This window comes from Sus scrofa, chromosome 2 (assembly GCF_054392235.1).
Source record: "Sus scrofa isolate SSC_HxYL_T2T_F1_AM1 chromosome 2, Sscrofa_HxYL_maternal_Yorkshire_Landrace_v2.0, whole genome shotgun sequence".
Classification (NCBI taxonomy): Eukaryota; Metazoa; Chordata; class Mammalia; order Artiodactyla; family Suidae; genus Sus; species Sus scrofa.
In genome coordinates this window covers 35,426,887-35,439,767 of record NC_139384.1, presented here as the reverse complement: position 1 = coordinate 35,439,767, position 12,881 = coordinate 35,426,887, and the positions used below count along the sequence as shown (strand labels likewise).

The 12,881-nt window shown below is 34.7% G+C and overlaps 1 protein-coding gene and 1 non-coding gene across 2 annotated transcripts in view; both read right to left on the bottom strand.

Moving 5' to 3' along the window:
• The window catches only part of KIF18A (kinesin family member 18A), an 87,241-nt gene that overhangs the window by 36,149 nt on the left and 38,211 nt on the right, over positions 1-12,881 (bottom strand). Inside the window, exon 12 of the mRNA XM_003122903.5 lies at positions 6,417-6,538. Coding sequence (XP_003122951.1) covers positions 6,417-6,538 — 122 coding nt within the window. The remainder of the gene's footprint in view (positions 1-6,416; positions 6,539-12,881) is intronic.
• On the bottom strand, positions 5,011-5,078 carry LOC146405321 (small nucleolar RNA SNORD57). The gene has a single exon (XR_014839238.1). It is a non-coding gene; the product is annotated as a small nucleolar RNA SNORD57 (small nucleolar RNA).

The following is a 12,881-nucleotide window of genomic DNA, read 5'->3' as shown; positions in this document are numbered from 1 at the left end:
GTGTTGTTATCATTACTTAGTACCATTCAATTGAACTCAAGTATTAATACCCTTTGTTAAGCAATAAGGTTCATCTTTAAGTACATAAGGTTTAAAAAATAACAACCAATGAACAAAACTCAGCTTTCCTTGAAGTTATTTCTTTCTGATATAAAGCAATCCAATGGCCTTCAAACCCATTCAAAGGAGAAAATTGTGGAAAAGCAAGGTTGGTACAGGAAATGGATTAGGCACTGGATTCTTGGCTCTGATTCGATATCTAGCATATTACTGTCAATCAGAGCAGTACTAAATGTATCTTTTTATGTATTAGATCTTGATGTAGCGTGTTCACTCAAGAAATGCCACAGTTGGAGTTCCTGTGGTGGCTCAGTGGTAATGAACCTGAGTGGTATCCATGATGATGTAGGTTCGATCCCTGGCCTCTCTCAGTGGGTTAAGGGTCTAGCGTTACTATGAGCTGTGGTGTAGATTGCAGATGTGGTTCAGATTCCATGTTAATGTGGTGTAGGCCAGCAGCTACAGCTCTGATTCAACCCCTAGCCTGGGAACTTCCATGTGCGGCAGGTGCGCGCCCCGCACCTCCCCCAAAAAACACCACAGCTAAGAAATTATAAATGATCTCTAACTATTACATGAAGGAACATGTCAAACGACATGAATAATCTTGAAATGACTTAGGCCTGGTGTTCCAGTTGACCCATAACCATTTGAAATATGGATAGGGCTTTGGGAAAAGAATAGGCATAATTTTAACATATAAGGAAATAACTGCTTTATTATCTAGGCATCTTAAGTATTTAGATAGCTGTACAAATAAATAGCGACATTTCCCTTTTGGTAATGGTGGGGAGTACTCCATTTAAGCCAAGTAGGTAACAACTGTAGAGAAAAGTTGTTAACAACAAAGTCAATTAAACCAATTATTTATAGAACATCTACACTCACTGGGTGCTGTGCAGAGAAGAGCTAACACAGTAGGCCTGAAGTTGCTATCCTTTGAAAGGTTTATCAGCAAGGTTGATCCTTGGTTGGCATCTTGAAACATGGATTTTGAGAGGGTCTTAATCATTCCCAGAACTACTAAGAGTGTAGATCATTGTGTTTAAACTGCTTTGTAAAAACAGTGTGGTTTATGCTAAACAACTGCTTTCCTTTTGTAAAATCTAGAATTTTGGTCTAAGCTAGGTAGAGGATGCCTATGCGAGCAGCTTCCAATAAAAACCCAAGGCACTAAGTGTCAGCTTAATGATATAAAGCAGACATAATTTCACATGTGTCACTACAACTTTTTGCTAGAGGACATAAGCTTAGCCTGTGTGCATCCACTGGGACGAGGACAATTGAAAGCTTACATCTGGGTTTCCTTTGGACTTTGCTTCATTCACCTTTTCCTTTTGCTGATTTTGTTTTGGATGCTTTTACTCAAATAAATAGTAACTATGAGGTCAACTAATGTGATGGGTTCTGTGAGTTATCCCAGTAAACTATCAAACATAGAGGAGGTTTTAGAGATCCAAAATATGTGTTATTTATGTATATATGTATTACACATGTATGTTTGTTTGTATGTATTTATGCATTCATTTACTTTTAAGTTTTTGGATTTGATACTGGTATATAGTACAAAATGATCATCACAATAAGCCTAGTTAACATCTATCACCATATATGGTTACAGAATTTTTTTGTGATGAGAACTTTTTTAAGATTTACTTTCTTAGCAACTTCCAAATATGCAATATAATATTAACTACAGTTGCCATGCTGTACAACATTACATCTCCATGATTATCTATAAGTTTGGGTTTTGTTTGTGGTTTTTGCTACAATATATACAGGTGTGCATGTATCTTTTTGTATTACTGTTTTCATTTTCTTTGGATACTCAACACGGTATAAGATGGTTTAGCTTTTCCAGCACCATTTATTGAAGAGACTATCCATTCCCTACTGTATATTCTTGGCTCCTTTGTTGTAAATTGACTGTATATGCATGGGTTTATTTCTGGGCTCTCTGTTCTGTTCGATTGATCTATTTGTCTGTTTTTGTGCCAGTATTGTACCATTTTGATTACTACTGCTTTGTAATACAGTTTTAAATCCAGGAGTGTGGCCCTCAGACTTTGTCTTTTTCAAGACTGCTTTGTCTATGTGAGGTCTTTCATGGTTCTACACAAAGTTTAGAATTGTTTGAATTCTGTGAAAAATGCCATTGAATTTTGCTAGGGATTGCTCTAAATCTGTAGATTGCTTTGGGCAGTATGGACACTGTAACAATATTAATTCTTCCAGCCCAGAAGAATGGAATATCTTTCTATTTATTTGTGACTTCTTCAATTTCTTTCACCAATGTCTTACAGTTTTTAGTACACAGGTCTTTTAACTTCTTGGTTAAATTTATTGCTAGGGATTTTATTTTTGGTGCAATTGTAAATTGAATTTTTTTTCAATTTCTTTTTTGATAGTTTGTTATTAGTGTACAGCAACACAACAGATTTCTGTATATTTATTTTTGTATCCTGAAACTTCACTGAATTTATTCCAATAGATTTTTTGTTGTTATTGCATTTTTAGGGTTTTCTACATATAATATTATACCATTGGCAAATAGTGACAGTTTTACTCATTCCTTTCAAATTTAGATGTCTTTTTTTTTTCAGGTCTGACTGCCGTGGCTAAGATGTCCAATACTACGTTGAATAAGAGTGGCAAGAGTGAGCATCTTTGTCTTCTTCCTAATCTTACAGAAAAAGCTTTCCAGCTTTTCACCATCGAGTATGTTATCTGAGGGCTTGTCATATATGGTCTTTATTATGTTGAGATATGTTCCCTCTATAATCACTTTGTTGAAAGTTTTTATCATAAATGGATGTTGAATTTTGCCACCTGGGTGTTCTGCATTTATTGGGATGATCATATGATGTTTATCCTTCATTTTGTTAACGTGGTGTATCACACTGATTGATTTCCAGATGCTGAGCCATCCTTGCTTCTCTGGAATAAATCCCACTTGATTGTGTTGCATAATCCTTTTTAACAAATTGCATTGCTGAACTCAGTTTGCTAATATTTGTTGAGGATTTTTGCATCTATCTTCATCAGGGATATTGGCCTGTAATTTTCTTTTCTTGTTGCTATCCTTGTCTTGTTTTGGTGTCAGGGTAATACTGGCCTCAGACAATGAGTTTGGGAACATTCCCATCTCTTCTATTTTTTTGGAAGAGTTTGAGAAGAATGAGTTTTCATTATTTTTTGAATGTTTCATAGAATTAACCAGTGACATCATGTGGTAGTGAACTTCTGTTTGTAGGGAGATTGTAAGTTATAATTTAATCCCCTTATTAGTAATTGGTCTGTTTAGATTTTTTATTAATTCATGATTCAATCTTGGTAGGTTATATATTTCTAGGAATTCTTATCTATTTCTTCTAGGGTGTCCAATTTGTTGGTGTATAATTGCAGTATTCTCTAAGGATCCTTTGTATTTCTGTGGTATCAGTTGTAACATCTCTGCTTTCGCTTCTGATTTTATTTATATAAGCCCTCCATCTTTTTTTTTTTTTTCCTCTGGGTCTAGCTAAAGTTTGTCAATTTTAATTTTTCAAAGAACTACTCTTGGTTTCAATGGCTCTTTTCTACTATTATTTTAGTATCTATTTCATTTACTTCTGCTCTGCTCTTTGTTATTTGCTTCCCACTAACTTTTGCTTTTGTTCTTTTTTGTCTGTTTTTTGATTTTGCTGATTTCTTCTTTGATGCATTGGTTGTTCAGTAGCATGTTGTTTAATTACTTATTTGTGAAATTTCCAGTTTTCTTTTGGTAATTATTTCTAGTTTTATACCACTGTGGTCAGAAAATATGCTTAATATGACTTCAGTTTTCTTAAATCTGCTAAGACTTGTTTGCCTAAGAAATGATCTATCCTGGAAAATGTCTCATGTGCACTTACGAAGAATGTATATCCAGTGGATTTTGTATGGAACATTCTGTGTAAGTGGGATAATAAGTGCCTTACTCTTACTATACTGCTGTCTACTTCTCATTATGTTTGTTAATATTTGCTTTATATAATTAGGTTCTCCTATCTATGTCAGGTGCATAAATATTTACAAATGGTATATCCTCTTGCTGGACTGACTCCCCTTTATCATTATGTAATGCCCCTTTTGCCTTTTGTTATGATCTTTGTTTCAAAACCTATTTTGTATTTTGTCTGATATAAGTATACCTACTTCAACTTTCTTTTGGTTTCTATTTGCATGGAATACTTTTTCCCATTCCATCACTTTTGGTCTGTGAATAGGTCTCTTATAGGCAGTATACAGATGGAGCTTGTTCTACATCTTCTGATTGGAGCATTTATTTAGTCCATTTACATTTAAGGTAACTATTAGGTATGTATTTATTGCCATTTTGTTAATTGTTTTCTGGCTGTTTGGTAGTTCCTCTGTTTCTTTTTTCTTCTCTTGTTCTCTTCCTTTGTGGTTTGATGACTGTCTTTAGTGATACGCTTAGATTCTTTTCTCATTATCTTTTGTGTATTTACTATAGGTTTTTGGTTGGCAGTTACCCTGAGGCTTATATATAACAATATATTTATAAGTCTATTTGCACTTAAGTTTAAATGCTTTCTAAAGGCCTACATTTTCCTTCCCCCAACATTTTATGCGTTTGATGTCATTTTTCATACCTCTTTATCTCTGTATCCCTTAAGTAATTATTGTAGTTGGTTATTTTTACTATTTTTTTCTCTTAACTCTCATACTAGCATTATAATCCACTACCTTTACTATATATTTACCTTTACCAGTGAGCTTTACTAATTAGTGACCCTTCCTTTCAGCATTTAAAGGAGTTCCTTCAACATTTCTTATAAGATTGGTTTAGTGGTGATGAACTCCTTTAGCTTTTGCTTGTCTGGAAAATTCTATCTCATCTTCAACTCTGGATGATAACTTTGTTAAGTACATTTCTTGGTTGAAAGTTATTTTCTTTCAGCATTCTGAGAATATATTAAATCATTTTTTTTTATCTTCACACTATAAGCTCAGGCTAAGACAGTTCATCACATCCATTATTTTTGAATTTAATCCATTAAAAACTGTTATAAGGAAAGTATTATAATTTAACATATAAGAAAACAAAAGCTTAGTGAAGTAAAATAATTTACACAAGGTTATATTGCTAATACAAACTAGAATTCAAGACCAACACCAAACTCATACTCTTTCTACTACATTTTATTGCCTCTGTAATGCTTCAGTTCACACAGCTTTCTAAATGAGAATTAGAAATCTTTTTGAGATTTCCCATTTTGATGCAAAAACTTGTCTTAAATATATTAATCTATTTGTCTGATATACCAAACACAGTATGGTTAAAATAATGTTTCTTTGATAACTTTAACTCTTGTAGGTGGTGTGAGTTTATGTAAGTGAATGCTCAATGTCTGCTCTAGGTATAAATACAGAAAGAATGAGATCAAGATGAGCTTTTATCCACGGGATACCATTTCTCTAAATTTCTTCCTTTCCTTTTTCTCCTCCTTTTAAAAAATAACTATGCTAATATAATTTCTCCTAAATCAAAAGTATGGAAAATTAATTACCAGTTATTTGAGAACACTAGAAGAACTCCAGCAGAATTTTAGACTGGCAGAAAGCTCTTAAAGAAATATATTTCCCATTTTTACAGAGCATGAAAGTGATACCTAAGGTGGGTTTTTTTGGCCACACCCATGGTATGCAGACATTCTCAGGGCCAGGGATCAAAACTGAGCCACAGCAGTGACAATGCTGAATCCTTAACCATTAGGCCATTGGGAAACTCCCAAAAGTGACACTTAAGGTGTTGACTGACATATCTAAGGTAATAAAGATAAAGATTGAATCATATTTCTTTACTATTATGTTTCAAAAATTAAAAGATGTTATTACTGAATTAGTAAAGAGCTAACATCACTTAAAAATTGGGATGCTTAATGTTAAAAAATATACATTTTCAATAACTTCATTTTAATGATAGCAAGAAGTCATTCTGGAATGCTTAAAAACTGTTTACTTAAAAATTTACTTGGTATTAACAGATGTTGTTTCTAAGAGTGGTAAAGTAGACAGGTAAAAGACAAACTCCTTTCACTGTAGAGGCATCAATTACATAAAAATAATAAATTTTAAAGAAAAATATTTTCAGAACTATGAAGCACTATAAAAAATTAGAGTAGAAGAATCACATCCTTTATACTTTCTCAGTGTCTTCTAACTCTGTATGTTTTCTGATGCTGGGAGACTTAAATAAGTAATTGATCTCGTAGCAGATAAAACTAAATTTTCTGGCAATGGAAAACTTCTATGCCTCAGATTCCTTAGGTCTACAGTGCTAATTTTTAGAACAGGTAAATCTATGTACTTACGCCTCTGTCTGCCTGTGTTGCTGTTCTTGAAGACAAGCCAACTCCATCATATGTTTAATTTGTGTTTTCAAATCTTTGTTGTGTAGATGCAAATGGTGACAATGAAGTTCTTTATTGAGTTCCTGGGGGGAAAAATACAAACTAAACCTCAGATTCCTTGAAGAATGTTAATTAAATACATTTTTTTTTGGTCTTTTGTCTTTTTTTAGGCATATGAAGGATCCAAGGCTAGGGGTCTAATCGGAGCTGTAGCCGCCGGCCTACACCAGGGCCACAGCAACGCCAGATCTGAGCTGCGTCTGCGACCTACACCATAGCTCATGGGAACACCGAATCCTTAACCCACTGAGCAAGGCCAGGAACTGAACCCGAAACCTCACGGTTCCTAGTTGGATTCGTTTCCACCGCGCCAAGAAGGGAACTCCTAAGATCAAATAAATTTTAATAAAACTTATTTTATGTTGGTGTCAGTAGTTTTAATTTTTAAAAATATGAAATGGGAGTTCCCATCGTGGCTCAGTGGTTAACGAATCTGACTAGGAACCATGAGGTTGCACGTTCGATCCCTGCCTTGCTCAGTGGGTTAACAATTCGGCGTTGCCGTGAGCCGTGGTGTAGGTTGTAGGCCGGCGGCTACATCTCCGGTTGGACCCCTAGCCTGGGAACCTCCATATGTCGTGAGAGCGGCCCAAGAAATGGCAAAAAGACAAAACAAGACAAAACAAAAAACATGAAATGATATGTTTGAAAACAATTTGAAAAACAAGTATTCTGGTACAGGTATTCTATAACTTATAAGAAAGATAAGTTTCAAGTTTCCTCAGAAACTGAACACTAGGAATTAGAACAAATTTCATTATGACAGTTTCTTGGTCTATCCAAGTTGTTCATAATACACTGAAAATACATGAAGATGATGAAGATGACCAGTTTTTGTTCAAATGTCACTTCTTCAGGGAGGCATTTCTTAAACATTATATTTAAAAATGAATACCCTCTACCATAATAATCTCTATCATAACATTAAACTGTTCCATTTATTTATTTGTTTATAGATTCTCTGTACTAGAATGTAGGGTTCACCACTAGGGCAGGGGCTCTGTCAGACTAGTGCAGTGTACAGTGTCTGGAGTTGCATGCAATAAAAATGTCTTCCTTTCATCTAGTCCTGGTACAAGCTTCATACTAGAGCAAAAGTGTAAACGTTTTTGTAGGCTCCCGTTTGCTAAGCCTCATTTGCACAGGCCTAAATGTTCTCTAATATACCACCTAAAAATTACCTTTCCCCAAACTTACTGAGTCTTGTGTAGGGGAAATATCATATAAGTGGTTCCACTAAAGTATGAATGGCAACATATCCAAAAGCATTCTCAGAATCTCAAATTGGGAAAATTCTGGTCAATAAAACGGACTGAAATATATTGGACACTGTAAGGGGCTGAGACAAAAATCCCATAAGCAGAGGAATTGTGCCTAAAGGAACTGTGTTTCTCTTACAGATAATTCTCATTAACCCATTTTGGGTTTTCAGTACCCCTTTCCAACCTTCTGGCCACTGACTTTTTTTTGGCTGTGCCCGTAGCATGAGGAAATTCATGGGCCAGGGATTGAACCCATGCCACAGCAGGTACCAGAACGACAGGAGGGATAATGCCAGACCCTTAACCCACTAAGCACCAGGGAACTCCTCTATAAGCTTAAAGTTATTTTTTCTTTTTCATTTTTTTGTAATACCATAACAGGGAAACAATGTAATTCTATGTGTCTGAGATATATTAAAGTTGGGAGCTGTTTATTCCATGATTGATGATTATATTTCGAGAAATACAGCAAGTATTTTAGAGAAAACTCTCTTTAGGGAGTCAGGATGATACGGTTAGAGCACTGGTCTATGAGTCAGGTGATTTTAGAGATGGCTCAACAATGACACAAATGCTACCTTAATTTAAAAATATGGTTTTTATGGAAAGCAGTTTACTTGACTAAGATTTAAGAGACTGACTAGATCTCTTTAGTCTTTTCCAGTTAGAAAATTCAATGATTCTAACAGTATGAACATATTTGCCAAATATTCCACTTTTCTTTAAAAAAATAATTCCTGCTCTACATGGTTCCCCTCTGGTAATCTTATTGTTTTATCTTCTTGAATCCCTCTTAAAGAGATAAGCCTTGACTGTATTGACTGTATAATTATTTTAGTAAGTAAAGTATCTTGGCCAGTTTGTCATCTTTAAAGAACAAAGTTTACAAAGTGAATCCTTTTCCTGTCTTGATATGCTAATGACTGAGCTGGACTTGAAGAGTATGGTCTATTAGGAAAGTGACAGGCAGGAAGCTGATAATAAGAAGACATACATAAAACTTGAGAGGTCTTTGGATGCCACGCTAGGCACAGGAAATCATAATAGAGAGGAAGGAAGCACTGAAGAGAGATGTGACCAGAATTACCTTTTAGAAAGCTCATTTTAGGTGCAGTGGAGAGAGTGAATTGCAGTACACAAATGAGTAGAAGTACAGAGGCCAAATATACCTGTTCAATAAAGGGGGCTAGGAATCTGAATTAGGGTAGTGGCAGTGGGAGATACAGTAAAGTGGATAAATTTGAAAGGTTAAGAGGTAGATAATGCAGGAGGGTATAGTAACACGGGCAGCAATTTGAAATTCAAAGTACTGAGTCTGTGTCCAGGGTTGTATGACTGTGGATATGTCCTTTCACGAAGTTATATCTCAGTTTGCTTACGTAAGAAATAATGGCTTATAAGTAGATAACTATATCAGCTGTGAAGATATCCATAGAGAAAAAGAACTGAGAGCAGGATTTAGGTGATGGGAATGAAAAAAGTTTTTTGTTTTTTTTTGTTTTTTTTGGTCTTTTTGCCATTTCTTGGGCTGCTCTTGTGGCATATGGAGGTTCCCAGGCTAGGGGTCGAATTGGAGCTGTAGCCACCAGCCTACGCCAGAGCCACAGCAATGCGGGATCCGAGCCGCGTCTGCAACCTACACCACAGCTCACGGCAACGCCAGATCCTTAACCCACTGAGCAAGGCCAGGGATCGAACCCGCAACCTCATGGTTCCTAGGCGGATTCGTTAACTACTGCACCACGATGGGAACTCCGAAAAAAGTTTTAACATTAATTTTTTAAAATGATTTACAATAAAATGTATTAAAGAACAAGAATTTATAAATTGATTCCATGTTTCATATTCAGTTGTGAAAAGTTCTGCTTAAGAGTTATAGAAGACAGATTGAGAGAAAAATTAAATTCGATCATATTAAAAAAATTAAATTTATTGAAAATAAACTGAAAATTATTAATTCTACAAATGCTACTAAGTAGACAAAAAAAATTTAGCAATAAACTACTACCAAAAAGGAATTTCCTCTATGGCACAGTGGGTCAAAAATCCAACTTCAGCAGCTTGGGTCACTGTGGAGGCACAGGTTCAATCCCTATTTGGGTGCGGTGGGTTAAAGGTCTGGCATTGTTGCAGCTGCAGCTTGGGTTCCATCCCTGGCCCAGGAATTTCCATATGCTATGGGTGAAGCCATTAAAAAAAAATACTACTACTAAAAAGAATATTATACTGTTTTAAAAATTTGGAACTTAAATGTGGGAAAACAAGGCAAACTAGTAAATATTTACAATTAAGTTTTTTGCTTGATACTAAACACATTCTTAAGCACTTCTCTAGTTAAAGTTGGGCTATAAATTAACTATACAGACAAATAAACTAAATTAAGATATAATATAAATTAAGCAAGGCTATCGAGAGGTGAAAATATAACATCTTAAAATGTATTTATATATAATAAATTTTTTTATGAATGTAATAATGCCACTTGAACTGTACATCTAAAACTAGTAAATTTTATGTTATACTTTACCATATGCAAAAAAATTTTTAGACCTTTTCTCAGAAAGACTTTGCTCACTAGAATGGATATTCTATTAGAATATCATGACTAAGTAATAGTAAAGAAAACTAAAGAATAAGTAGTTATTTTAAAATAAGGTAAAAAATTTAATCCTACCCAAAATACTTGCTATTTTATGTCATTTTGACAATGACCATCTTGAGAATAAGACTGCTTTAGATATACACAATCTCTAACAAATAGAAGTGAAACATCGTGAATAAGTGAAACATTGTGAATAAGTGAAATGAACCAAAAAGTACTATAGATATTCAACATCTGCTACCTTTTCAAAAGAACCAGCTCTCTTGCACTGAATGAGAAACGCTCTTGTGCTGGGGCTATCAGCAATTCCTCTGAAAACTCAAATCTAGACCATAGTTTGGGTACTCTGGTAGCATTCTGATGGAGGCTGTTGCATTCTATGATGAGCCTCCACAGGCTTAGAGCTCAGGTCTACATGGAATTTCAAAAAGTGCCTTTTGTAAGTCTCACTAATCCCTATTATAGTTTACTGATTAATCACTATTTTTTAATTTATTCCTTTTAAGTTATGTAAATATGTCCATTATATAATCTTAAGATGAATACTGCATTTTAAAATAAGTATGCTTTAGTTTTGTTCTAGAGTGGATATTCTTAATGTTGTATTAATGGGAAAATGACTTAAAAAAAAGAAGCAAAATTGTATGAATGTGGAGCCCTCCCCCCCAATTCTCATCGAGGAGAAGATCTATATATTTTCAAAGACATCTATGATCTGGAGTTTCTGCTGTGGCAAAGCGGGTTAAAGATCCAACAGTGCTGCAATTGTGGCTCAGATTCAATCTCTGAACTGAGAACTTCCATATGCTGCAGGTATGGCCAATAAAGAAAAAAAAAAAAAAAGACAACTATGATCCAAACAGGTCAGAAACATTGCTCTGGAAGAAACAGAAAATGTATTTTATAATGAAGCTAACTCTGTGATGTTCTTTTTGCATATATGTTTCTTTGGCTATTGCTGTCCATGATGTTGTTCCTTAGAATGCTATTAAACTATTATTTATCAACCATGAATTAGGTGTTAAGTGGTGATAGGCCTTTGCATACAGCATTTTATTCAAGTTCATAATACCTTCAATATATTTTAAGATGAGAAATTAAGATAATGAAGTTAAACGATTTGTCCAAAGTCATATACAATTAAGTGTTAGAGTTCGTATTCAACACAACTATCAAATAATGGAATTACCAACCACTCTAACTCCAAAGTCTACCCTCTTTCCAATATTTACATTCTTTCTGCAGAGAATATTCTAAAATACTTTTATCAATTAAGTTACATTATAAAATTTCATTAAAGTATGTTTTTTACTACATTTAATTCCCAATCTACTGAACTGGCTGGCATGCTTTCATCAAGATACTGCAATGATTCCTAGAATTACTGAGGTCTAGATTAAGCTGTTAAGCTGTCAGCTGACTCAATAAATCTCCACACTAAAGAACTGTTCATTTTCTACTTACCTTTGACTTCTTTCCTAGAAAACAGGGTATCTGCTGCACACTGCTCCTTTTACTACCTTGAACTGTCACCAGTGACTACTCCTGCTAGCCTCCTCTCTTGACAGTCTAGTTTTACTGCTAAGGATGGCCATTTATATCCATTTCCTTAGTCCTAAGGCATTGGCCACTATCTTTGAAGTGTAACAAGAAATTGATATTTTTCAATATTAATGATCACTGCCTGCATTCATTTGTACTAAGTATTTTATACTTTATTTTCACCTATATTTATTTTCAGTCTGGTGTTTTTCTAGAAATTTGAAGATCCTAGAGGGCTAGATACCAATCAGCTGATACATAACACAGACTTCCAGAAGAACATCATCAAAGTAAAGACTTTAGATATTCCTCCTTTAAAAAAAGAGTATAAAGAAGTTGTTCTTTTAAAGTAGTAGGTATTTAGAGATCAAAACTAGTTACTCTGAAGCAGCTGTCTGCTAGCTGCTTATTCCATATTCATTTTCCCCTTTCTTATTAAGAGAGCTCCAATTTTGCTCAGGATGATAATAACGTGTCCAGCAAAATCACTCACTCTTCCAGATTCCCTTGTATATAGGAAGAGCCAGGTGACAATTCTAGTCAATAAGGTAAGTCTGTTAGGGATTTCTGGAAAAGCTCTGCTTTCCCAATATGGATATCTTTCTCCTCTTTCTTTCATCCCTCTTCTTCTGGCCTAAGTGTGGACTTAAGAACAGTGCAATTATGAAATGAAAAGTATAATGACGATATTGAAGACATTTGGGAGGTACTGTATTCGGAATGAACTGCACACTTTCAAGACTTATTATTGTTAAAGGAGTAAACTATAGTCCTACCTGGTAAAGGCACGAAAGTCAGATTTCTGCAACTTTGTGGCTGAACAGAATTATAATCGGATTCAGCCATTAACCACCAATGCCTATCACTACTCTTTATAAATATAACATTTGCCATTCTAGGTGGAGTATCTTCAGTATATAAACATACACCTATACAGCTTTCAAATCAGATTCCTTTAGC